General features: G+C 39.1%; 2 protein-coding genes across 3 annotated transcripts; one reads left to right on the forward strand and one right to left on the reverse strand.

Annotated features, from left to right (window-relative positions):
• Window positions 1-3187: 3187 nt before the first annotated feature.
• On the forward strand, window positions 3188-6958 carry LOC109466338. Its single transcript, XM_019764055.1, has 6 exons — window positions 3188-3414; window positions 4314-4364; window positions 4800-4861; window positions 5306-5349; window positions 5519-5583; window positions 6769-6958. The coding sequence occupies exons 1-6, from the start codon at window positions 3192-3194 to the stop codon at window positions 6825-6827; spliced, it is 504 nt and encodes a 167-aa protein (XP_019619614.1). The 5' UTR covers window positions 3188-3191; the 3' UTR covers window positions 6828-6958.
• A 129-nt stretch (window positions 6959-7087) lies between these two features.
• On the reverse strand, window positions 7088-25168 carry LOC109466335. Of its 2 annotated transcripts, XM_019764052.1 has the most exons (12): window positions 22941-25168; window positions 22635-22781; window positions 18991-19052; window positions 16905-17139; window positions 16111-16269; window positions 15580-15760; window positions 14926-15160; window positions 13261-13528; window positions 12490-12675; window positions 11695-11959; window positions 11436-11493; window positions 7088-10942 (listed from the first exon to the last, which is right to left on the reverse strand). In XM_019764052.1, exons 2-11 carry the CDS (start codon window positions 22779-22781, stop codon window positions 11450-11452), a joined length of 1782 nt encoding a protein of 593 aa, XP_019619611.1. In that variant the 5' UTR covers window positions 22941-25168; the 3' UTR covers window positions 7088-10942; window positions 11436-11449. The 2 variants fall into 2 exon arrangements, with proteins under 2 accessions (XP_019619611.1, XP_019619612.1); XM_019764053.1 differs by lacking the exons at window positions 22635-22781; window positions 22941-25168 and adding an exon at window positions 22194-22327.
• Between the last annotated feature and the right edge of the window lie 219 nt (window positions 25169-25387).

Consider the following 25387-nt stretch of genomic DNA (forward strand, 5'->3'; position numbering starts at 1 on the left):
TCACTAGGGACCTATGAAATCATGATATAGCTTGACTTTGATGATTTAATTTGGATCCACTTGCATATCAACAGCATATCATACATATTTGTACCCTAATTGTCTGGATGTTCCTTTCGATTTATCTTATTTTTCATATCTTGCCTTCAGATAACCCCGTAGAATAAACCCCTGAAGAGGACTAATCAAAGGCTCCTGTTGCACCCTGTTCCTCCTGCAAGTAAGATAAATCAAGCTTGAGTTCCTCTATTCTCCTTGTGACGTCAGCTACCTGCTCCATCAGTCTGTCGTCGGGCTCCTGTCAATCTGTTTTGTGGAAGAACCAGGTCGCGCTTGCCATCTTCGAGATCCTACTCATCCTGGTAACGTACCAGAGGACGTCTCTTCCGTTTCGGGCGCACATCAGCTTCTGACATTGCTGGAGTTTCCATACAATTTTGCTTGTGTTCCACCTTCGCACAGTTGTTGCTGGGATTAGACCAGATTTGCGGATGAAGGAGACGAAGGAGAAAGAACAGTCGTGATCTCTACCCTGACGAGGCAAAGTGAGTCAGATGATGTAGGAGACACGTGACTATTGTCTGCACAAAATTCCCTGGGATCACCATTAGAATAAACCCCTGAAGAGGACTAAGGCATTGATGACCATGAACTTCAAGATGTTCAATGTCCTCCTTATTGTCTTTCTATTAGGACTTAACACAGTGTGCAGTGTGAATGTTGGTGAGAGACTCCATCTCAACATCAAGCAGAAAGTGAAATCTGCAAAAACGTTGGGACCAAAGTCAGTTGACGATGTTCTGTCACCACAACTTCTCATCTGGGACCCGGTCACACAATTCCCATGGCTGTTTGATGAACTCAAATGCACATGTGGAAAACAGTTGAGTGTCTCAAAGTTCATGGATGGTTCTACTGAAAACAAACAGCCAATGCTCATTTTTGGGAAAACAACAAACATACTTCTTGTCAGCAGAATCTTGAGGTGTCCACTAGGACATCGTATTGTGAGCCATTCACAATACATCTTAGACCGAATGCCGAGCATCACTGTTCCATTTGTGCTGTCACACAAGTATGGGTTGGAACGTACCCTTGCAAATGAGGTATATGACATGGTTTCTACTGGCATGGACATCATGGAATGTGTGAGACTGCTAAAAAGATGTAGGACAACACATATTGAGGGGAGCCTGAGCATGCTTGATCTTCATCCCGACCAGCACCATATACATGAACACATAGATGGAATCAAGGCAATAATGTCACAAGTTCCTGGTGAAAAAATGTTAAGAAGATGCTTCGAATGTATTTTCAATGAAAAAAAGAAAGGTTTGGAGCATTCCATTAAAGGCACTACAACATCAAATTGGATTAGTATTGATCACACATTTAAATGTGTTAAACACATTAGGGTAAATGTAGATGGAAAATATCTTACCAAAATAAGGGCACTCTGTACTGTCACAAATGACATTGGCCAAGTTCTAACATGGCAGTTGTGTAAATCGACTGCCTTCAGTGAGATAGAGGCATCTTTGCTTGGACTCAAAGAGAGATTAGAGAGACAGAATGTAGAAGTACAAGAGATATTCCTAGACCAGTGTTGCGAGTGGAGAAAATTGATAGAAGGGGTTTTTGGTGAAGGTACTGTTGTAAAACTAGATTTGTTTCATGCTGTTCAAAGAGTAACAAAGTTTATCCCTAAGCACCACCCACTGTCAAGACATATTAGACGAGACCTTTCCATGGTGTTTAGAGGGAAAGGGGACATTGGTCAAAAAAGGACAAAGGTAACACCTCCTCCATTGCAAATTGCACAAAATATGAAGAAATTCCAAAACAAGTGGCAAAAGAGCAGGAAAGAACACAAAGGGAAGCTTGTCTACCCAAAAACTGCTCAAGACGAGGTCAGGAAACTGATGAAGCACATAGAGAAGGGATGTGTGTCTGACATCGAACCGGGAAAAGGCACAATCAGAAATGAAGCCCTCCACCGCAAGTTGAACCAAAGAATGAACAAGAACAAAATAAGTCCCACATTTGCATATGCCCTAATGTTCACTATCATACATGCAATAAACCGGCATCTTGCATCACTATACAAGCGGAAGTTTTGCGATGTGGAGTCCTCAGAAGAGTTTGGCCTGCCCTCTAACAACACTCAGTCACATGCTTCACCCGAAAATGACAAACTTGGAGATGCAAATAACGCCAGCGAAATTCAAGATGAACTTGTCAATTGCAAAGTTAGGGTTTTCAATCTTCTGAAGAACTATGCCGCCTCAGCTGATCCCAACTTAGCATGTGACAGTGGAATCGATCTTCTAAGCAAAATGATGAATGATGAGCAGCAAAATGATCATTATGATGAAAGCAACCTTGATGCCAATCTGGCTGCCCTTGGTTTGGTACGTGTACCCTCCAAAGCTGATGGAAGCTGCCTGTTCATGTCTATTAGCTACCAGCTGATACAGCTGCTTGAAGATGAAGACATTGGCACAAAGGTCTGCAACCACTTATCTTCCCTTTTTCCCGACATTTTCAACAACATCCAGCCTTCAACTTCAAGTGCCATTAATCAGGAAAACTTGGCCATTCGTCTAAGAGCTACCATGGTAGATGAGTGGCTAAACAATGAAGATAAATATAAGACATATGTGCCAGACATCAACTTGCAGGACGAGGCTCCGAGGTTCCTTTTGCGAGATCAGTTTGATGGTGACTTGGGGGACTTGATGGTACAAACATTGTCAAATGTGCTGAACATGGCTATCCTCCTGGTCACTCCGAACCAAAATACACCAATCATTCCATTGTTCCCATCCAATGTAGTTGATGACAGAGCATGTATCTACCTCGCTTTCGATAGCAACCTGATGCATTTTGATTCCACTGCCAGTTCAACTTTACCTTCAGAGCCTGCCTTGTCTGCCACACCTCCAACTTCACAGAGTTTATGTACCTGCAGCTGTGGTGTCAACGACAAAACACATAAGAAGAGATGCAATGACAACATCAAAAGTCAAAACTACAAAAGCAGGTGTCCATGTGCCAAGCAACATCAATCATGTACATCCTTGTGTAGGTGCAAAGGGTGCACAAACCACTATGGACAAAGAGTAGTGGATAATGCACTCCAGCATTCGGCAAAACTGAAAAGAGCCCAGCGGAAAAGATCGAAGGAATGGATGGACAGTAAACCCATGTCTGGAAGGAATTACATGCAGCAAAAAGGACACATTCTACGCTTCTTTTCCAAAAAGGACGACTTCCATCTAAAGCAGTCCGAATCTCCACAAAGTTGCGAGTTCCTGAGAAAACAGTTCACTGTGGAGCACATCAAACGAAGACACCAAATTCTGACCAGGAGAGCTGAAAATGCCAAGCATGCTGTCGGCTTGTCCAGAAAGGGTATGTGACTGCTGATATACTTAATTATGTAGGTCATCGACCTACAAGATATGACATATCCATCCACAAATTTATCGTTACTCTGAGCTCTATGCTAAGGACTAGTGGTTTTCCATTGTGCATAATGCACCTCTTTAGGCCACACTAATTTAATTTGTTAGTTCACAGATTTTTTCAGAAGAAATATGAACCAATATGTCGAAATGAAAAAAAAAGCAGACCAAGGCACCCCATGATAGCAGGAAATGTTACGATAAGAGCCGTGAAGTTAACATACCAGGCTGGTTTATAATTCAAACAATAAATTTTGAACTTGTAATGAAACCACCTCATTGTTACATGGAAAAGCTAGTGAGAAAAGTACTTTTTACAACCATTGGGGCCATAATATGTCTTCCATTCAGCATTTTGGAGTTGATTCAGAATCTAAAATTTTTTTTTTTTGCAAATCAGAAAAAATGGACAGGCGAATCCGATAAGCAACAAATCAAATTGGTGTGGCCTAAGCTAATGTAATGAGGAGACCTAACCTCTTACTGCTTTGTACATTGTAAGCTTAAGTTAACTGTTGCATAACTAGTACTAGTAGTCCTCTTGGCTTAAAGGATTAATTAGCCACCAGCACGGCATTCTTGGATTCTTGGTTCAGATGATCAGCTAACAGTGTGGCCCCTCTGAAAAATTTACCTACAATATACATGTATATATATATATTGGTCATTGAAATTGAAGTGATGCTTGCATCAGGAAATCAAATTCAAGGCTAGGGAAAGTATGATGTTCCCTCAAGGGGAGAATTCAAAAACTTCCTATGTCCTGATCTTGCGCATGTTATCTTTGTCCAAAGAGATGTATATTTATCCCTTAAGTTCATTTTTATCATCTTTTCCAATATGCAGGTCACCGTAAGAGACAAAGAGGAGTACAACAATCAATGAATGTTCAGAAGGGTAAGATAAATGCTGCTTTTGTGGTTAGATTTTTGTACATTTCCAAAGATGCATGATTCAATTTCATAATGTTAAACTACAATAGCAATTACCTACATTTCAGCTTGGACGTGACACTATGTTGTGTTTGAGCAGGGACATAAATGTTCTGAGCTTTCAGGCCTGATGCATGGACAAATATTTCGAAAAACTGAAGCTTGTCAAAGAAATGGTCTATTGAATTAATATGGACACAAAGATTAAAGTCACACTGCTGTAACATGTTGAATGTATTGATACTGAACATTAGCAGACAATTGGCAAGCAAGCTTAAAATACCTTTCTTACTCCCATGGGATTGAAGTAAAATCACAATGGCTAACAGTATTCCTCACTTAGGCATGAAGTTTTATTCACATGTCTTAAATATTTCTTTGTCTGGCATTTATCTTTCAGACAAGACTTGGGAAACTGGAATTTACGGAGCAGATCAACTGTTAGAACAACGTATCAGAAATGTACAGTCTTCATTCTTGTCATTAGTCATATCATCAAACTATTTCATTACCATTTAATTGTGCACCTTCTGAATATAGAACGTAAAGTAATCTGAAACAAGCATACAGAGAATAACTTGCCTTGGATTATCAGGATTTGGGTCATGAAAGCAAATTGTGATTAGCTTGAGATGCACGTTTTGTTGTAATTTGTTTATTTAACAAGGAAATTTGTATTCCTGGTGTATTACATGGCTAGATTGGAAAGAACCAACCGTAAAGCTGATGTAAGACGTTTGGGACGAGAAGGAATTTCATGCTTTATAAATATAATTCCTGCACACCTTTAGATAACTCAAAATATTCCATGGGGGCCTGAATTCTACGAAATCTTGTTTTCTTTGTAGATATGGTGATATCAGTATGATAGTTATATGAATATATATGTATCCTTTTTTGCCACAGGGAACTAAAGAGTACTTGGTGAAGTGGAGGGATAGCAACATTCGGTATGCTTCCAATTATGACATGTTTTGATGTTCCCACTCTTGCTTTGATTTTGAAAATGCTGATACTAGGTTCAATGTTGTACATTATTGCAACATTACACAATTACAGAAGCAGAATTCTTTTTGAATCTCAGAGTTATTGATGCTCCTCGATATTTCTTTCTTTCAGAACATGGGAGCCAGTCGAGAACATTCTTGATGGAAGATTGATCAGCACTTTTGAGGAATCACTTGGTATGAACACAGGCATTACATCCCCCAAACATATATTGTATCTGTGCTAGTACTTACTGTTTGTACACGTATTTTAACTGTGACAATCGGTATTTCACATGGAGGAATTAGATACTGATTTGCATAATTATAATGATTTTTTTTTAATGTCAAGTATCACTTAAACTACCTACATACCAAAAACCATGACAATTTGATAACTGGTTCTTGAGTTATCCTGCTTCAAACATTTTCAAACAAATGTGGCTGCTGTTCGGACCCAAACAAACTGCTATAGGACTTGCGTCACTTCTTGCGGAGCACAAGAGCTACCTACAGTTCAAAATTTATGTCCCTTGCAAGTACAGATCAGGAGATATCAAAAACGGAGGTTCTGCTGCAATACTATAACAAATTCTAATCATTTCGAGCTCTTATCGAGACCTACCCACCTACCAAATATCAAGATAATACATCTAAGCCTTCTCGAGTTCTGCTGTGAGACACGCACACAGACACACAGACACGTGTCACACACACGGCCACAAAAAACATAACCTTCTTGGTGAAGGTAACTAGAAAGGCAGACATTTGCTCGGGAGCAAATACAGTTTTCTGTCCATTTTCTTTTGTTCCAAAATGGACTGTTCCATTCAACCTTTTCCATGTTATATCAATATGACTTGGTGTTTCAATACCCCCATGTAGTCCCTAATACCCGTACCATACTTTTAAGTAAAATATTCTCCAACCCCCCCAAAGTGCCTTTCATTAAATACTTACCCCCCCCCCATACAATGCTATTAAGTAACAAGTATTACCAAAGCCCTCCTGTAATTTCAATATTAGGTGTTTTCCAAACCCCCATGTAGTGCTCCAACTCCCCATAGAGTTCTTTTCTGTAAGAGTGTTGTCGAACTCCCCATAGTGTTTTTAAGGATCACCCTGTCATTAATACAAATTTTCATATTTTTGACAGGATCCATGCAATGTGATTCTATATTATATTGTTGAGGCAATGTCTTTGTGTGTTTATGCCAAGTTAGTACAATAAAATTCAAAGGATGCCTAATGAGGGAGGGAGGGAGGGATGTACTATAGAGAGAGCCAAATTATGGTACTACATATGCAAACTTAAGAAAAAAAATTATCAACTGTAACTGTTGATTGTCAAATTGACATTATAGCTATTCCTTTGCACCACAGGAGCTGGGAGTATGAACAAGCCTTTGACAAAGAAGAGGAAGAACAACACTCTGGGATGAACTTCAGGCTAGATCAGTCAACCTCAACAATATAGTATAATACATACTGTGTAAGGTTTTTGTTGTAGTTAATAATGTACATGATGTGTATTACTAGTAAGACTACTCATACATGTATATCTTGAGCCCTGAAAATGTCTGCCTCAGGGCCCTGAAATCAGGGCAGCAAGTCTTCTCCTCTTCCCCTCATTAAGCGACCTATTGGTGCCAATTCTTCCTGAGGCCTTTCAAGTCTGAGACTATCAAATGCTTTGGTGGGATTTACCTCAATTACAATGTATGGCATGGAACTGGTGGTGCTAAACTTGCTGTAACTGAACTTACATTGTACTTCTTTAAGTCTTTCATGTAAGACAGAGTTTGGAGGTCTCATACCCTATTGTGCTTTGTAAATATGTGTTTTATCTAGTGTCATTGACTATGTAAATAAGGCTATAATTAGCATTATGTTGTTAAATGATGGTACTTTTTTATTCTTTTTTCTTTATTTCTTTATTTTTACATGTACATCTGATGTACATCGGGTACTTTAAGAAGTTGTGATTGAAGTGTTCAGGGAAGTCTTTCAAATTTTATTACCATAGTCTTGAAGCCTCTCCCCTCATCACGTTGCTGGACAATTGTGTTAGTTATTTTGTCATGACACGGTGCATGAAGACAAGGGTTTGAAAATATAATGCCAGAATTAGGCTTTTGTTACACACAGTACATGTAATGTTCAATTTTGTTATTTGTAGAACAGTTTGTCATGCATGTTTTAGTGAGTTGGTTGTCAAGGAAAATTTGAAGTGAACAGTGCACTGCAGTGTCCATGAATCATGGGACATATGAAGCAGTGGGTTGTGTTGCTGTGTAGTGTAGCACATTGTTTAGATAATGTTATAAGATGGTCTATTATTTTAAGTATATAGATGAAACTGACAGCTGACACAATTCCAGGTCTATGAGCTGCCCAGTGATTAAGGGTATTACAAAATGCTCACTAAAATGCAAAGGCTCAGACTCAGAGCGACTTGTATGTTGACGTACCAAAAACACTGTCTCGCAATCTATCCACTGTTCTTTTAAGATTTCTAAGATTCACCCACCAACCTACAAAATAACCACATGCTTGAATTCCATGCAAACCGGGCTCTTGAGGCCCCCAGTACATCATCCAGACCATTTAAAACTACATTTTCCATGCATCAGTCTGGCAGTCAGGACAGAATAATATTTTATTTCTGTGGTTGATCAATTCATCCCTTGATTAAGCTAGTTCATGTCTTAATGTTACAAGAAAGTGAGGAAGCTGTTAAATTCTCACCACTGAATTACATCTGATTTAGTACACCATTGTTTTTGATGGCACTACATGTACTTGATGAAAATACTGAATCAGATGAAAATCGCATGCCAACATTGCAAAGCAGCCATTTATAAATGCCTCTGAGTGCTGAGATGCAAGATTTAATGCACAATACAATGCAAATAGTCAGAAGTGAATGTTGGAAAAAGGTGCCCAATGCATTTTATGGATTTGAAAATCAGATATTTCGAAATCTAAGTGAATTATGTACACACTAAGTTGAAACAGCACTATCCTCATGTGTATTTGGCATTCTTGGAGCAAATACTACTCAGCAATTGTTGGAATGGGGGAAAATGGTTACCGATTGATCCTACTAGGCTGATTTATAGGGTAGTACCCAGATAATAGAGGATACATCTTGGGGTTTACTTGAAAAGGTCTTAATAAATGCTATAAAAGTATGAAAAACTGAATCTGATGTAAACATGTACATGTAGGATGGTATTAGGAAATAACCTACAACTTTGCCGCCATGAAAATTGCACTGGATGCCTTTAGAACTTTTAGTCCAGCAATTGTGGTTAGGGACTGTAAAATGAATTTAGCTGTTTCTAACAAAAATTCAAGATATAAGACTATGCACAAAGTAACCATCAGTTCATTAATAGATGTCAATTTGTAAGTGAAATGTCATACACGCATGTCTTACAAAGAATGCAACAACACGCTTTTTGAATGCTAATTTCATGCTACGAGGCCGTTACTTCTTGTGATTGTTTTTGTCAAAGTGTAACTTTTTACTAAAGTCTTGCAATCACATCACATAGCAAATTATTATATGTTTCAATCTCTGAAGGTCATGGACTGTAATAATGTATTAGAAGTCTGCTTGCAGTTTAGTCGAATATATTTGTGGAAAGATTTACCCTTTTCTTTTGATAAAGTACAAGGCATTGCATATATTCGTATCTAATAACACTTGGAACAGAAATGTAATGCAGCATTATGAGCACATCCATTTTGTTCTCTTTCTTCACCATTGCTGGCCAAAGACTTTTGCATATCAAGGAAATTTCCTTCCAAAGTGTTTACCTCAGTTGTTGCCCAGTGAGCATCCCACTACAACCAGAATATTTTTACAAGAAAGTTAGTGTAGATTGTTGATTAGATGTAATGAACCTGCAAGTAGTAGCCTGACTAAAAAATGTGAACAATTTTAACATGCTTCAGTCTGAATGCTGTAAATGTTGCAAATCATAGTCAACACCTCAGGTAAAGTCATTCAAGGTAAAGTTTTTTTTGCATCAATGTTGTTGTAAAATTATGGTCAGGACAGGATAAACCAGGGCTTGAAAGTAAAGGTGGTCCAGTGGCCACTGACCACAGAATTTAGACTGGGACAACTAAAAAGACACATTGGGACATTCTGGGGACAATAGAAAAATAGTTATCATCAGACTGTCAGCCCTTCTTTTGTTTATAAGGCACACGTCCTGGCTTTTGACTCCGGAAAAGTCCCCAGAAATTTTCTGTGATAGTCTATTCTGCAATAATAGTGCACTTGGGAGTGAATATAAGCAAGTTGACTTCAAGTTGAAGTCAATACTTCCCCAAAAACAGGTTGGGACAGTTCATCCTCACTTCGGGACAGCTGAAATTTATTTTTGGGACAGTGCTGGGACAATAGGAATTTCAAGGCATGAAAAACAGTAAATATACAAAATTAATGTAAACTAAGGATGACTCAAACATACTCTACATTCCTTGGCAGTTTCCTTTAATATCTCCTATGCAGATCAGGACAAACACCAATTAATATCTCCTATGCAGATCAGGACAAACACCAACACTGCTGCTAAACTAACCAGTCAAAACTAACAAGTCAAAACCGCTTATGAATTATGACATAAAATATTCATAATCTCTAGCTGAGGGTCTTGATATGCTCAGTAGCACTTAACACTAATGGCAGGTAAACAACCTGGTCCCATAAGATAGCTTGTTGAGATTATTTACCAGGCTGCCACAAATGGATCAAAAGGCTTTCTAATCAACCATACTGTAAGTTGTTATTTATACTAGGTATGTTTGGTAGCCAAGTTCACAGTGCATAGTCAAGCGTTTGAAACAAATCAACTATTAGTAAGCACATTCAGTCTTCCTTAAAACGTTGGTTTATCAAAATGTGTTACCCCATATATGTGCTTCTGACCCTACCACGTGCAGTCATCCTCAGTACAATAGTTTGTATCATATCTGTTGTATGCATCATAACTCTCTTATGCACGATGTACTTTCTTAAATATGATAAAGGTCAGAAATACATTACACTCTATATCAAACAATAAGACTTAGTGGCAACTTCCTGTCAACTTAACCAAGTTCTCTTTGAACAGACAAACTAAACATATTTTCTTCCTACAAGTTTGTTAAAGAATGCAAAAACATTTCGAAGCATATCGTGGAAGCCACAAGCATATTTCATGATAGTTAAATCTGAACTTTGCAAAGAAAAGTAAGTTCTTCAATGAAATAACATAGTGCCTTTTCACACATTTAGAAGTACTTTCCCTCCTACATGTAGTTAACTTTTAGTTTCTAGTTATACATGCATAAAGAATAATCCTACTTTTTTATTTCTTTGCTTGTTTGCATATGGAGTTCATGCTCTCAACAGTTTGCAATAAACTATACTTTGAAAGAAAATATGAGTCAGTGTTATAATTTTAACTTCAGGAAGACTACAATCATGTACTGCGTGATGGGTTGGGCGATGTCTGATGGTCTTACTTCATTCACACGGCATGCTAATGTTCCTCCAGACCTGGAAAGACATCAAAAAGGGAATTATCAGGTTATTGAAAACAAAATGGGTTCATAATAATTTACATACCATTTTACTCAAAACAGATAATACCTGCTGAACAATTTTAATTCTCTTATAAGCCTTTTGACCTATTATCCGTTAATGTAAGTGATTTTTATGCTAATTTGTTGTCACATAGATAATTATTACAGTTGAAAAATAGAGTCAAAATTCATGCAATCATCATTATCATAAAGATATCATTAAAATTCATCAGCACCTTTTTCATTAAGCTGTATATACTCTCCAGGGAGGGTGTTTCGCTCTAATTCTCTGCTTCTGCCATGGCTTCCATACATACAGTATGTCACTCTTTATGCGTCCAAACACACACTCAGACATCCAGACAGTAAGCGCACACACACACACATACCCACAAAATTTATATTAAACTTTCTAAATATTAAAGGTAAAGATGTCAGCAAGGTGAATGAAGATTGCAATTACATACCATGATTGCCTTGTTCAATCTGTTTCCATCTCTTCTTCTTCTGTCTCATCACGTAGTGCTGTAAAGGTATTTAAGAGATGATTGTATGGTTGACATATTTTGTTTCACATCTTATAATAAGTCATCTTAATTTAATGAGTTTCAGAGTGTTTAGTAAACAAAATTGTTTATCTAGACAATATTTAATGAACAGTAACAACTTTCATCAAGACACAGTACCAGTAGTAGTATTATAATTAAAACAGTCTGAGGCCAGTACCTTTCTCAATGTTTTCTTGTTGATCCTTGGTAAAACTCTCCCACCGGAACCCTACAAATCGCTTGCTCCTCCTGTTGACCTTGTAGGGAACAGTCTCTGGCAATCCTTCACCACTGGCCTTCAAATGCTCCTTAATGGTGCTCAGGGGGAAGTCTGGGGAGGCTTCAGACAGTGCTTCACTTGTCACCATCAAGGTTTTGATCCGTGGAGTGGGTCCCTTCTTCGTATACTTCATTGAACTCATCCTCACAGCATCCTTCAGCTCCTTTAAAGATTTATGAAAGATATATTTAGCACACTGGCTTAGTTCAGTTATTGGATCTTATTACTATTATATAATAGTAACCAGGCCATAATCATCAGTTGTATTAGGAAGGCTAATTTACGCTTTGCCAATGATTATGTTCTACTTACTAAGATCTTCTTCAACTTACTCTGATAGACTTGAAAATGTAATTAAATGGATTTTAAGTATTATACAAGGTAAACAAGGCAGCTTGATCACAAATGTGTAAAACTATAAAGCCTAATAAAACCCAAATACATCGTGACCTTGCAAGTCATCTATGTTGCCCTTTTCCTAAATGCATGTAAATCCTATTGCTGTTGCTCTTCATTTATGTTTAAGTTTGTATCAGGCACAACAACCCATGCTAGGAGGTAGTGGACATGTCAAGGGTGAGATGTTACAGCAATAGTAATACACTGTCATGTAAATTTCTACAGCTTAACAACAATGTTAAATTTATGGCATTCAGGGAACACAAGCAAATTGAATATGATTGACTATCTCACCTCATAAGTTCTTGTGGTTATCCACATGGCAATGTCCGCCCGGACTGTCTCCAGCACAGATGGTGGGTCTTGGTTCACCAGGCAACTACTAGTAGGTTGCTGCATATGTGTCAGAACAAAGGGCAGGACCTTCTCCTTCCAAAAGGAGTCCACCTCCTCTTGGGGGACTTCAAACCTGTGGCAAATCTAGAATTCAAGATGCAGAGAACAGCTGTGTCAATTAATTATGCAGAGATTTAAGGAGTATTAGATATGATCTAGGTTGCTCCTGACACTTGAGGAATTTGGCACTTGGCAATTTGTGGAAATGGGTCATTAACATAATAATAACACCAAATCGACTGCCTCAACATTGTGTCCAGGGATGTTAAGATTAACATCTAAATTGTACACTTTGAAGAAATATTTGCAACCCCCTCTCTATTTTTCGTCCTCATTTCTAAGATCAATATTAGATCCATTCCAAATTAAGTACATTTTCCTTATTATGGGGGAATGAAAACTAAGACCCTGTTTACATGGGGCAAAATATCATTTGACCTGCATCGAAGGCCACATTTCACCACACATTGGTTTTTCTGTGGAACATCCAGAGGTGCGAGAGGAAAATTGATGTGAGGCACCTGCACGCGTCAGTGGCGGAGGTAATGTTTACATGCTTAAATCTGTCACCAACAACTTGCAGTGCGGTGCCACGCGTCATTCGACGCATGTCAAATGATATTTTTGCCCCATGTAAACCAGGCCTTAGACAGCGCAACTCATGATCACCTTGGATGTGAACCAGTGTAGGACACTGTAGTTCACCAGAGTGTCCCTCAACACATTTGGGTTGTCTCTCGCCCACTCCTCTCCCTGTCTCAGCACTTTCTTCCAGCCCTTTTCCCTGAACGTGACCCCCGTCATGACCAGAGTCCGCATACAAGCTGATAGGCGCTCTTGGTCTCTCAATTCCTTCAGCTGTACTCTGGCCTCTGCTCCACCTGTATCACTGATTTTACGCCCATCAAATGGTACGTAGAGCAGCCTTCTCAGGTCCCTTAAAGATCAAACAAAAACAGAAATGATTAGTTTTGTCACTTGGTCCCCTTTACTCTCTATGAAAGATTTCTTTTTTTGCCATACATGTACTGTAGATTAAGTAATACTATGTGAATGTGTTAACTGTTACATTGATCAAAATCATTAATATGATGATCCTGCTTTTTACAGTTTGTCAGTGCATTCTGTGTACAAATGTATTTTGAAGCATGCACAGTAGTCACTTTAGATTTGCACTGACAACTAATTTGGCCACATTGTTCACAAACCACAACAAAGAAATCACAGTTTGCTGCATTGTCAGTTCTGGAAGGGCCCCAGGCTATAAGATAATACCATTAATGACTCATCTATTTCTCAGTGCATATAATAAACCCGAAACCTGTCAGTGTCAAAACAAAATCTGGACTCACACCGCCATTTGTCTGATAAGGGTGTCCGACAGGGGTGTAACTTGAGCCCCACCCTTTTTAATTTATTACTTAATGATTTAGTGAAAGAGTTAGACAATTCAGAATGTATGCCACCTACTTTATATAATCTTATTATGTCTCTTGTTTATTGTAAGCTGATGATGTTGTGATCACTTTTAGAATCAGACAAAGGTCTGCAATCAGCCATAATGATTTAGATCACAATGGATAGTCCTTTTTGTGGCATTCCATTAACTGAACATGTTGCAAAAATGCTGAGGAGACTTACAGATATGCATATACAAACATTTTTTCATACTTTGTCAACTGATAGTTGCAAGTTAAGATTTTACGCAAAATGTAAAACCTCCAACATACATGTAGAGCGAATCATTACCTTGACATTGCAGATTTTAAACTACGCTCAAGCCATCTAAGCAAAATTAGAGTTAGCGCCCATCCTCTGGAAATAGAGAGAGGCAGGTATAGAAGCTAGACTACATCTATGTGAAAGAATTTGTAAATATTGAAGACGAAAGACATTTTATCTCAAACTGTTCAAACCATAACAATGCTCGAAATGAGTTGACTACTCAAACTTCTACAATTTATCACAATTTCCACAAACTTACAGACAAAGGAAAAACTATTCTTCTTTTAACTTCCCAAAACCCACAGATTTTGGAAAAGGTGGGACATTAAGTCTTCCATGGTTTACAAAAGATCACCAGGTTTGGAAACTTTTTGATAAGGCCTTGTCAGTAATGTTATAACCACCAAAGTTTGCATTGAAAACTTGGCAGTTTTACTTGGTGATTATTATTATCATAATAGCAAGTGACAAAATATCACACCATATTAATTAACCTGGGGCATGACACTTACCCTTAATTTAATAGTACATATTCAACACTTAGGCAACCAATATGCACTTGGAAGCTATGACACAGAATTTTTTTACTAGAATGAAGATAAAACTGACCTCTCCTCGTGGTGCTCCAGAGGGTGGTTTGCAGTCATCAGAAACCCACACCTTGCAGCCTCCAGTCCCCTAGACAGGGTGTAGAAGCCCCCCATTCCATAGAAGTCGACTGCTGCCTCTTTCCTGGATTCTAAGGTGTGTGGGTCGTCCATAAAGCAGCCCAGCGTTGTCCTGCTGGCCAGGGAGACCACAGCCTCCCTTTTGAACTGCCGTAGGTAGCCGTTCTCACCAATACCTGGAAACAACAACAACAAAAAATTTAAAAGAAATGGTTAACATTTGAGAAAATTAATGCTGAATCATGTACCACATTTGGTGTTACTCTTCGTACAATTCCCAATTTAAAATGGAACAAAAAAACCTAGCATGCGGTAAGGATTGCATGTATAATTTGTAGTAAAGATTTGGGATTTACATAATAAATATTTCTTAATTCCTTTTTTTTTGTTTGATTCAATTGATTTATCTGATTTCTTTTTAGACCAAATACACTAAATATCTAGCACTGATCCAAGTGTATGATGAGTTTTGTGAGCTTAGTAGAAACATAGTAACAGTATCCAATGTTGTCTAAAACTACAAAAAAACAGTTACTGTTTTTTTGTAGTTTTAGACAACATTGGATAATTAGCAAGTATGAAACACTTAGCTTACCAATCATGCTGAGGGCAGTCTTCAGCGCCATGGTCTTGCCCAGACCGCTTGGCCCTACTGCCACTGTCACAGGGCAGCTGTCAAACCTGCTTGCCACAAGCTCAGCATGCATTGACATGTTTGCATGTCCCATAACATACATGGATGGCATGAAATTGTGCTGGAACGCTTTCCTCATCACCTGGTGAAAAATAGGAAACTAACTTCAGTACCATGTCAAATTTTAGCTGGCAAAGTCATAATGAGATATAATCCTTCAGTTAGTAAGTTTCTAAATAGCTTATGAGACAACTTTTCAGAAGATTCATTACAAAGTTACTCTACTGTGTATGGGGCAGTAATGGCAGGGGTAAGATTCAAGCTATGCAATCGTCCCCTGATAAATTGTGACCCCAACAACATAATGTTCCAGACACGAAAAATGCCACCAGCAAATCAGAACCAAAGCATGTACACATACACACAAACAAACAAAAAAAAAACACAAATAATACCTCCATTTTTCACGGAGGTTAAACTTTAATTACTCACCTTAACAACTTCCTTCATTGGTGACAGGGATAGTGGCAGGCTAATCTTTGCCGTCCACACATTGTGTTGCAATGGCAACAGGATATATTGTTGCTGATCAGGCCGCACTCGTGAAACAGTCATTTTCCCTTTCTCATTCTCTTCAGCTTTTATCTGGACCTAGAGCATTGAAAAAGTGACACAGTGTAACTTTAAAATTCCATGTATTTTTATACGGATACATATGGGGGAAACAAAGTCCCCGCCTGAGGACAGAACAATGTTATGTTACTTGAATGGTACAATATAAAGATAATTTCAGTGGGTAGGGAGGGTGGGAAAACGTGTCAGTCAGGTACTGATCGTCTTGCCGCTAACTCAGGCTGAGAGCGAATGACCGGGGCACGAGGGAAGCGATGCACTGATGCCAGATGCGGCTGGTGCCGGATGGGCAGATTAGGTTACGCCTGCTGCCAATTAGACGGTATTCGCCGAATACCACAAACATTGAAGAGGTTCATCAGTCACGTATAATTAACAGTTAGTATCCACACAAGTCTTGACCTAGTTTCGTGTTCTCGCGAGACTTATATATATTAGGTTTATTCCATTGTACCTGCAGATTCCTTTCTTGCAAATCATCTTACCAAATCAAATTACCAACTTGCAGTCTTTAAAGTTAGATATTCATCACCCTTCTGACTGGGTTTCATTTACAGGTGTTGCACTGTCCCTCCATTGTTACACCTTCAGTTGGTCTTTTTCATGTATTTAGTGATAATAGGATTTTAACTACTAGTATATTAGGCACACACCTTATCGTTGAATATCCAAATGTCTTCATCTTTCACCTTCCCCACGACTGTGGTTCCCCTTCTTGTCTTGAGCTGAGTGCCTTTCTCGAATTCCAGCTGCTTCCTAACAAGCATGGATCTGAATGACATGTCTGGCATGCTTGTTGTGAGGCACCCCCAGTCCTGGTCCCCCATTGTGAGATTTGCATAACTGCAAAATGTGTCCCTCCTGGCACCAACTGGGATGTACCTTACCCTGTGTGAAACAGATGAATTCATTATATCACAATTCTGAATGGGTAAGTTAAGACTTGTACCCATATAGGTATACCGTTAACGCCTTAATATATTGTAGAACCATTACCTTTGCCAAGAATGTTACAAAAAATAATAATATGTTTTTATTGGTGTTTGTGTGTGTGTGTGTGTGTGTGTGTGTGTGTATACATGTATGTGTGTGTGTATGTGTGTGTGTATGTGTGTGTGTCACGGTGTGTGTGTGTGTGCATGTGTGTGTGTGTGTGTGTGTGTGTGTGTGTGTGTGTGTTAACACAACTTGAGAAGGCTAAGATGAATTATGTCTTGCCCTCATACTTGGTAGGTGAATACCTAATGGAATGATTAGATTTTGGGGCCTCTGGCAGCTTGTTATGGTACAGCAGCTGAACTTTCAGCTTTGATATCTCATGACCTGAGCATGGTAGAGTAGTTATGAATTTTGGTACCTCTTGGGATAGGGAAAAAAGTGACTTGAGTTTGGTCCCACCTGCAGCTGGCTCTGGTTATCAGCTCAAATGATGCTTGACATAATCAAATGATAGTTATGCAATTAAGGCTCTAATTTTCATCCTTAATGAGGAATTTCTGTAAATATGCTACCTTCCATGATATGACTATTTAAACTTATATGTAATTATGAATGAGAGGAACATAAACAGATACTGGTTATGGAAATGAAGGCCTGGTTTGCATAAGTAATGAGAAAAAGCTATAATTCCAAAGTGGTAACTGCTGGGAATTTAAAACTTGTGGAATTTGGAAGTTAACTGAAGGTGAACACTGTTAACATAACTTATTCGAATCAGGACCATATTTCTATAATATGTATTGAATTTGTTGACATTCATCAAGGCCAAAATCATTTGTAGTTACTAAGTATGAGTTCCTGGAACTCTAGTCTCACTTTAACTTTAAATGTTCAAATTGTAGTTAAGGCTGGGATATGATCAGAGGGAAGAAAAAAGTTATAGGTCAATTGGTAGCAAGGTGAAATTGTTGATGAGGGATTGTTTTTTAGGCCTTTCCTGCTAGCCTAAGGAACAGAAACTGCTTAAACCTTTGATGAAAGGCACATCAATCTTAGAATTCCTAACAGTAATCACAGGAATTCACACGACTGTATGCCAGCAACAACAGATTGTACACAAGGTGAAAACTTACACACTCACAGAAAAATATCCACACCAATGGGGAAATATCTTGACAGGGAAAGTGCATGACATGGACAGGTATTTAAAATATCTGAAACACTTAGTCTGGTCCATGCCAGATTTGTGTCAGTTAATGTAACTTAAAGTATTATCTCTTTGTGAGTATGTAACACATGATTACAACTATGGATGTGGGTATAGTCATATATCTATTAAGTACTGTAACCTACAGTATATCTATACTGGTACTCGTCTTTCCACTGTCATTTGTCATCATGGCGATACTAATACTCCAAATGAATGTAAATACATGTATGAAAATTATGAACCTAAATTTGTACTCTAAGTCTAGTCCTGATTGTTCTTTCAAACTCAAAGTCAAAGACTATTGAATTATAGCACAGTTGTCTGCATAATATCAGTCACATTTAAGGGCTATAACAATCTGCTTGATTAACGAAATGTACAATGACAAAAATCGTTCTCACTTGATTTTCATGGCAAAATATTAACATTATCCTTGACTCATTAAAATCTAATAAACCTTAAAAAAGGGATTAAAACATAGTTTCAAAATCAAGATTATTTATTGCCTGTAGACTTTTGCTTCTGACTCAATGTGTAGCACTTGTATGGGACATGTTTAACTCCTATCTGATATTTCAAGGTATACATACCCGGTCTTCTGGCCTGGGTGACATGTCAGCTTCACCAAAAATCCTGCATGATCTCCTGTGACCTATATGGAAAGTAGAGAAAGATGTATTTAAAAAAAACAGCTACATCTACGCAAACAGCTTGTTCATGATCATCAATCCATGAAATATAATAATTATAACTTCAAGTGTTTATGAATTGTGATCAATGGCTCAGTATACCTGCTTATGCCCTAAGGTCACATTTCCAAACCGGGGCCCGGCCGGGCTGTTTGTATGAACGAAAAACAATTCATATCAAGAATATACAGGAATAGTGCCCATGATGATTATAGAAAACTTCTCCATGTTTCCTTGTTCGTACTAAGCTTATATCGTACTTTTCGTTCCATAAGACTGCCCAGCTGGGCCCCGGTTCGGAAATGTGAGCATTAGAGGGCATAATGAGAGACCTGAGTCTTATCACTCAGGTCTATCCTGCTAAGCAGATGGGTACATGAGAAAATTAGGTCAAAGCAGAAAGCTGACTTGTCAATTTAGTTTCAGCTGGTTAATCCCATTTTCTTTCAGACCCTTGTGGGTAAGAGGAAGTGAGTACCTGTATATGTCAGGTATGGTACCCATGAAGGCCCATACATGTACTAGGTACAATGTGGAGCCTATTCTTCTTCACTGTCAGTATTTGTACTCATGAAGTGTTACTTAATACTTAGATATAGAATCTACAATGTTATGTAGTAAAAAAATATATTTTTTTAATGTAGACAAGTCAGTAATAAGGGAACAGACGAAAAAGTGAGAGATTGTCTCAGTAGCAAACTGTGAAGGATTGTATATCTGACAATGTACAGAAACTATTTGACAGTTTCAAATTCCAGATTCTAGGTTCTAGGTTTCTATGGCCTCATGTAATAGTGCTGTCTGCTCCAATACTATAAGATGTCTGTATTTATTTATTTATTTATTTATTTTGGCTTACAAAGAAGCCAGGGTGTCCCAACTAGTCAAATACTATTACTAAGCACTTCTAACTATCAGACTGAGAGCACCGGAACAACAGATGATAAACCAGATAGCGAGTGAGTACAGGAAGTTTGAAGTATATGATGTCTTGATTTATATTTTTGATTAAATTCTTTGCATCCAAAAATCAACCAGAACCAACACACCAAATTGGTATAGTCGTATAATTACTAAATTAGACTAAAGTGTACATAATCCATCATTCAGTAATTCATTGTGGCTATACTTGAGGGCCTGCAAGCCCTTTTTTGTAAGGCGTAATCAGGCCGTTTTAGACTTCGTAATTCGTAGGCAGCCTCCCCAAAAATCAACGTAATTCGTAATTGGACATTAGCCGCAAATCGTAAAGTCGTAATCAGCTCTGAAAGTTTAACGTAATTCGTAATAGGCGGCGAAAATTTTGCGTAATTCGTAATCACTACCCCCCCTTGCAGGCCCTCATACTTGTGCTACTCAACACATTCGTCTGTAACAGTTGGGGGTTTAAAGGCGCTACCAACTGACCTGGCCGATGGGTCTAGACCTTTTCGGCCGAGTGGTTAGAAGGTTGGACTGGTGCCCGGGGGCCTTGGGTTCGAACCCCGGCACAGGACCAGGAGGGGTTTTATCTATTTCTACTGGCTCCTTCTGTTTCCACACGTCAACTGGTAAGTTATGCCTTGAGATACATAATTATTACTGTAACAGTGTTATATTGGTTTCCCATTCATGCAAAACAAAGCATTCAACCTGTTACTAAGTGTTAGATAACACAGTTTCAACAGTTGACGTACATTGTACCTATCGAGTGACCCGATTCCCTTCTGTAGCTTTTGAGCCTGACAACATACAATTTACCTCATATCACCTAATATCCACATGGGTCAAACATATAGTTCTAATATTATGAATAATGTCCTTATTTGAAAGAATACATCCCCCCCTTTGGTGTCCACGTTTGAAAAGGTATCGCTACATGTATCAGGTCTTTTTCGTCTGTAAAAGGTTGGTTACCTTTTTCATCCCATCTTTCGTGCTTGTCATTGACACATAGAAGAATAATTCCCCTATAAGAACGTCTAAACCGAAAGGACCACTTTATGTCGAATCTCCTATTCCCTATTTCACTTATAGTTAAACCTGTTATATATTCAATTTGAGTCTTGACAATTTTCTATACCGCGGCCGAGTGAAAGATCCCGTACTCGAGTACAGACATTCATCGGGAATACTTACCATTACGTTTATAAATCGGTACCAATAGTTGAAGAATGAGTCTTCATGTCCATCAAAAATTTCTTAAAATTTCTCGAGGTGAGAATCAATCAATCAATCTTTATTCAAACAACTTAAGCAGACGAAAGTCTGAATTGAGTTGTTTTTAAAGTTCATAAAATTAGACGTTAAACAATACTAATGGTTTAAAAATTGCATGATTTACACGATAATCACACAAATTCGGTAGAGAGCTATAATAATGCCTATAAAGGTCAATGTTAGCCGAACTTTTCGCTCTATGCCCTCTTATGATAAGTAAAAGCAGGGAAGAACTGCATTTATTACTAACGTTTAATGCTGGGGTCACAAATTCCCACACGGGGCCCGGCCGGGCAGCTTTTGGGAACGACAACTACGATACAAAAGACAAGAAAACATCGAAAAGTTCTTGATAACAATCATGGGCTCTATTTCTCTATATTCTTGATAAGAATAGTTAATTTTTCGTTCGTACAAACAGCCCGGCCGGGCCCCGGTTTGGAAATGTGACCTAAGCATAACAGCTGAGAACAATGTGCGGAATGGGCGATTTTTTGTACCGTTCTGACACTGCGGCAATATGGAGTGTCAAACTTGTGTGCAGAACGTGTACTTCTACCAGAGATATTAAGCCTTACTGGGGGCAGCCATTCACGAAAGTCAGAGTTCAAGAGCGATTCTGCAAATATTCTACAGATTGTGCGGCGTCGATCGGCCAGGGAGCTGAGGTTCAATGTAGTATTGCTGTGTCCTAACTGGAAGACTGTGACCCCAGGATGATTTTGCAGGCCCTTACTTGGATTCGTTCTAGTGTCTTTAATGCCCCTCGGTTGTCGCGAGCTTTGCCGGCGGAGCAACTCGCCTGGCCATGATCAGCCCTCCCCCGGCCCGACAGGGCCCTATCAATTAACGTTCTACTGCAAAATTCTATACAAATAACCACAAAAAAAGGGTAAAAATCTCACCTCTGGGATTTAACGTTCATGAACACTGACTTTAACAGGAAAACACACATCCTGAAGTGTCCATAAGCCCATTTTCACAGCTCTTTAAACTTTAAATGGCCAAAAACAGACTGATGAAAACTTGACCTTTCACCTCCAACTCCAGAAACCTGATCACACCACTTGGGACTACTTTCCTCAGTGGTCTCCCAAACATAAATTTCTAAACCAAAGGTTATTTCTTGCCAGTCTGCAGTCTTACGTATCCCATCCACCACAAAATTGACAAAAAGGCACCAAATTTTCCAAGAAAAATGAAGTTCTAATGGTGTAATAACCCGACACCGGGAAAATTAACAATTACTTCCGTTTGTACAAACTGAAAACGTCACACTTTGTTTGAAAACAATTGTTGCTTGATAATTGTTCTTTGTTATTTGTCCCCTATTCAAAATTTCTTACCTTCTCTACAATGTCGAAGGTGAAGTTTGAAACGGGAATGAATTCCTCCACAGCTTTTCCAGTCTGAGGATCTTTCTCAGTCTTGTGTTTCTTGAAATAACCCATCATGCCATCTTTCTCAACATACGACCTCTCTTTGGACGCCATCTGTAAACAGATATGAACTGATCAGTGGTGTGGTCATACCCTTAAGCTTTAAAAGGACAAGTAATTCACTTTGAGTACAGCCGTAAAAAGACGTAAAGCAAGGAAAACAACAACTTAAAACTAAAAATGACTGGAGTGACAAGGAAAAGAAGAACTTACCACGCTTTCCTCTGTCCGTTCCTGCAAGGAGGTTCAAAAAGTTGAACCTCGTTGGTTCCTGCAAGGAGGATTGAACCCCCTTGCTTGTTCGAATTCCTTGGATGATCCTAGCGAAAAGTCTTGATTACCGCGAAAATGCATAAGAAAGTTTCCCAACAATTTTTTAACTGTCTTACTGGCTTCTGCCGTGTTCTGGTGAGACTCTGCAGAATGGCTGTCAACACCGCAAAGTCACTGATTCACACAAGCGTTCTATCTGTCTTGATTGGTCGTTGCCATAGGATACAACATCGCCAGAAATTTATATGCATTGTGCAAGGCCTGCACTTCATTTTCACCTTTTGTGATTTTGAAAGAACCTCCGCCATATGCACTACATCACGGTGTGAAATGGCTCACGACAGCCCTCATGATTACCATTCGGGTGCAGTCGGCATTGTCCCGTGAATTCACCCCAAAGAGGACTAATTATCGACTAAGTGAGAAATTTGCTTGTCATCCACACACTAGGTCAAAATCTGTTTGTTGTTTGTAGGATCATGAAGGTAAAAAAAGCACTAGTCGCGTTGACAAATCTAATAAGATCTGCTTATTATATATTAATCTAATAAAATCTGCTTCTCATATATTGATAAGGATAAACGAACCCACTTATTCGTCCTTGCTTGGAAATTACTTGTCAGTGCAAGACATTACTTGTCAGACAACATGTAAGAAAATATATTAAGTATTTAGCTTCTGCTGCCTACTTTTCTCTCTGATACTAGTGATAGGTTACAAACCGTTGGTCCTCGGTGTTATATAGAAAACAATGAAATGAGTGGGGTACCTACCTGGTATTCGTGGTTCAAACCTTACAGTTTCCTGGTTCAAACCTAGTGGCCTCATGGCTGTGAGACTTGAAACTTTATTCGGATCGACATTAACCTGTTACCTGCTTCCCAGAATGTGATACATGCATATGAATACAACGCGTTAGTTGCTTTTGAGTACAATATTGAGCCCGTCACGCACTGTTAAATGAACTTGTCCGACCGACATCCATAATTTTACTGGTATGAAAGCCATGAAACAACGTCTGAAACAATTGTATTCCTGTAGCAACGTTTTAGCAATGTTATGTCCTTGGTTTTAGTAACTTACGCGCCGCGGCAACTGGTTTGGTGGTTATAATTTGCTCACTGAAAGCTGGCTTCCCCATGTTTATTACTTGTACCATGTTGTTTTTCTACCTCCATGTTTGTACCACTTCAGTGGAACAACACGCCCTTTAACACAGCTATGTTGACTCCACATAATCGGTCACACATATTGTCCCATGTACAACTGTCGAGCAAATAAAGTTCATTCATTCATAGGACGTATGCTCACACTTGGACGCTAATAATCATACAATGTCCTCGGTTGGAAAATCAGAAAATCAATTGATCTGGACAGACTACTATCCAGGCAGAGGTTTGGGTTTAATTTTGGCGTGTTTTAAACTTTAAACCTTTTAAACCTCTACTTGGAGTCTATAGTCAGACTGCTCCCGAACAACACGCCCCAATCACGCGGGATTTATAGCCGGCAGATAACACAAGTCAGCGTATGACCGAGTATGTTTATAACCCGGAAGGTGCCTGTTCAAAACGGTATATGCATAGCTTTAGCCTGATGCGTGGAGGGAAAGGTCAGGTCGTCGTTTTCTAAATGTGTGCTTGCAAGTTGCACGGGTATTCAGCGACGTAGGTCCGTAAATAGACACTGCCCTGTCAACGGACTTTGGTGGTAGAATCTATCGGCACAGAAGCGAAGCCCGTAGAAAAATACGGTCCCACCCGCTAGCCTCACCAAAGCTGTCTTCCTTATAAGCGGTGGACTCTAAGAGCCTATCGGTACAGAAGTGAAGTCAGGCCGTGAAAAGAGACGGTCCCGCCCGATAGCCTCACCAAGGCTGATGCTCTGCAAACTACACAACTACAGCAACTACGCGTAGTCAAAAAGCATTTCATATAAATATATCTCAGGCCGTGAAAAAGACGGACCCGCCCGCTAGCCTCGCCAAGACAAGACAAGACCTGAATGATACTCCAACTACAGCAACTACACGTAGTGAGAAAGCCTTTCATACAATCATGGAGGTAGAAATCTACCTCCATGATACAATAGACCGTTACTCAAGGCGGTGGACTAAGGTGCTTGTCGGCAAAGAAGCGATCTCTGGCCGTGAAAAATACGGTCCCGCCCGCTAGCCTCGCCAAGACAAGACCTGATACCCCAACTACAGCAACTACAGCAACTACGCGTAGTAAGACAGCCTTTCATACAATATACCTTTTCTTAAGGCGGTGGACTCAGGTGCCTATCGGCACAGAAGCGATCTCTGGCCGTGAAAAAGACAGACCCGCCCGCTAGTCTCGCCAAGACAAGACCCGATACCCCAACTACAAGAACTACAGTAACTA

This window comes from Branchiostoma belcheri, unplaced genomic scaffold (assembly GCF_001625305.1).
Source record: "Branchiostoma belcheri isolate BF01 breed outbred unplaced genomic scaffold, Haploidv18h27 scaffold163, whole genome shotgun sequence".
In the NCBI taxonomy this organism is placed as follows: domain Eukaryota; kingdom Metazoa; phylum Chordata; class Leptocardii; order Amphioxiformes; family Branchiostomatidae; genus Branchiostoma; species Branchiostoma belcheri.

Bases quoted from the DNA above. Each gene is read 5' to 3' on its own strand.
- LOC109466338 (XM_019764055.1), top strand. From the start codon at position 3,192: ATGGACAGTAAACCCATGTCTGGAAGGAATTACATGCAGCAAAAAGGA. The intron at 3,415-4,313 runs GTATGTGACTGC...TCCAATATGCAG, and splicing joins TGTCGGCTTGTCCAGAAAGG to GTCACCGTAAGAGACAAAGA. The intron at 5,350-5,518 runs GTATGCTTCCAA...TCTTTCTTTCAG, and splicing joins TGGAGGGATAGCAACATTCG to AACATGGGAGCCAGTCGAGA.
- LOC109466335 (XM_019764052.1), bottom strand. From the start codon at position 22,781: ATGGCGTCCAAAGAGAGGTCGTATGTTGAGAAAGATGGCATGATGGGT. The intron at 19,053-22,634 runs GTAAGAAATTTT...CTTTCCATATAG, and splicing joins CCTTCGACATTGTAGAGAAG to GTCACAGGAGATCATGCAGG. The intron at 11,960-12,489 runs GTGAGATAGTCA...AAATCTTTAAAG, and splicing joins TAACCACAAGAACTTATGAG to GAGCTGAAGGATGCTGTGAG.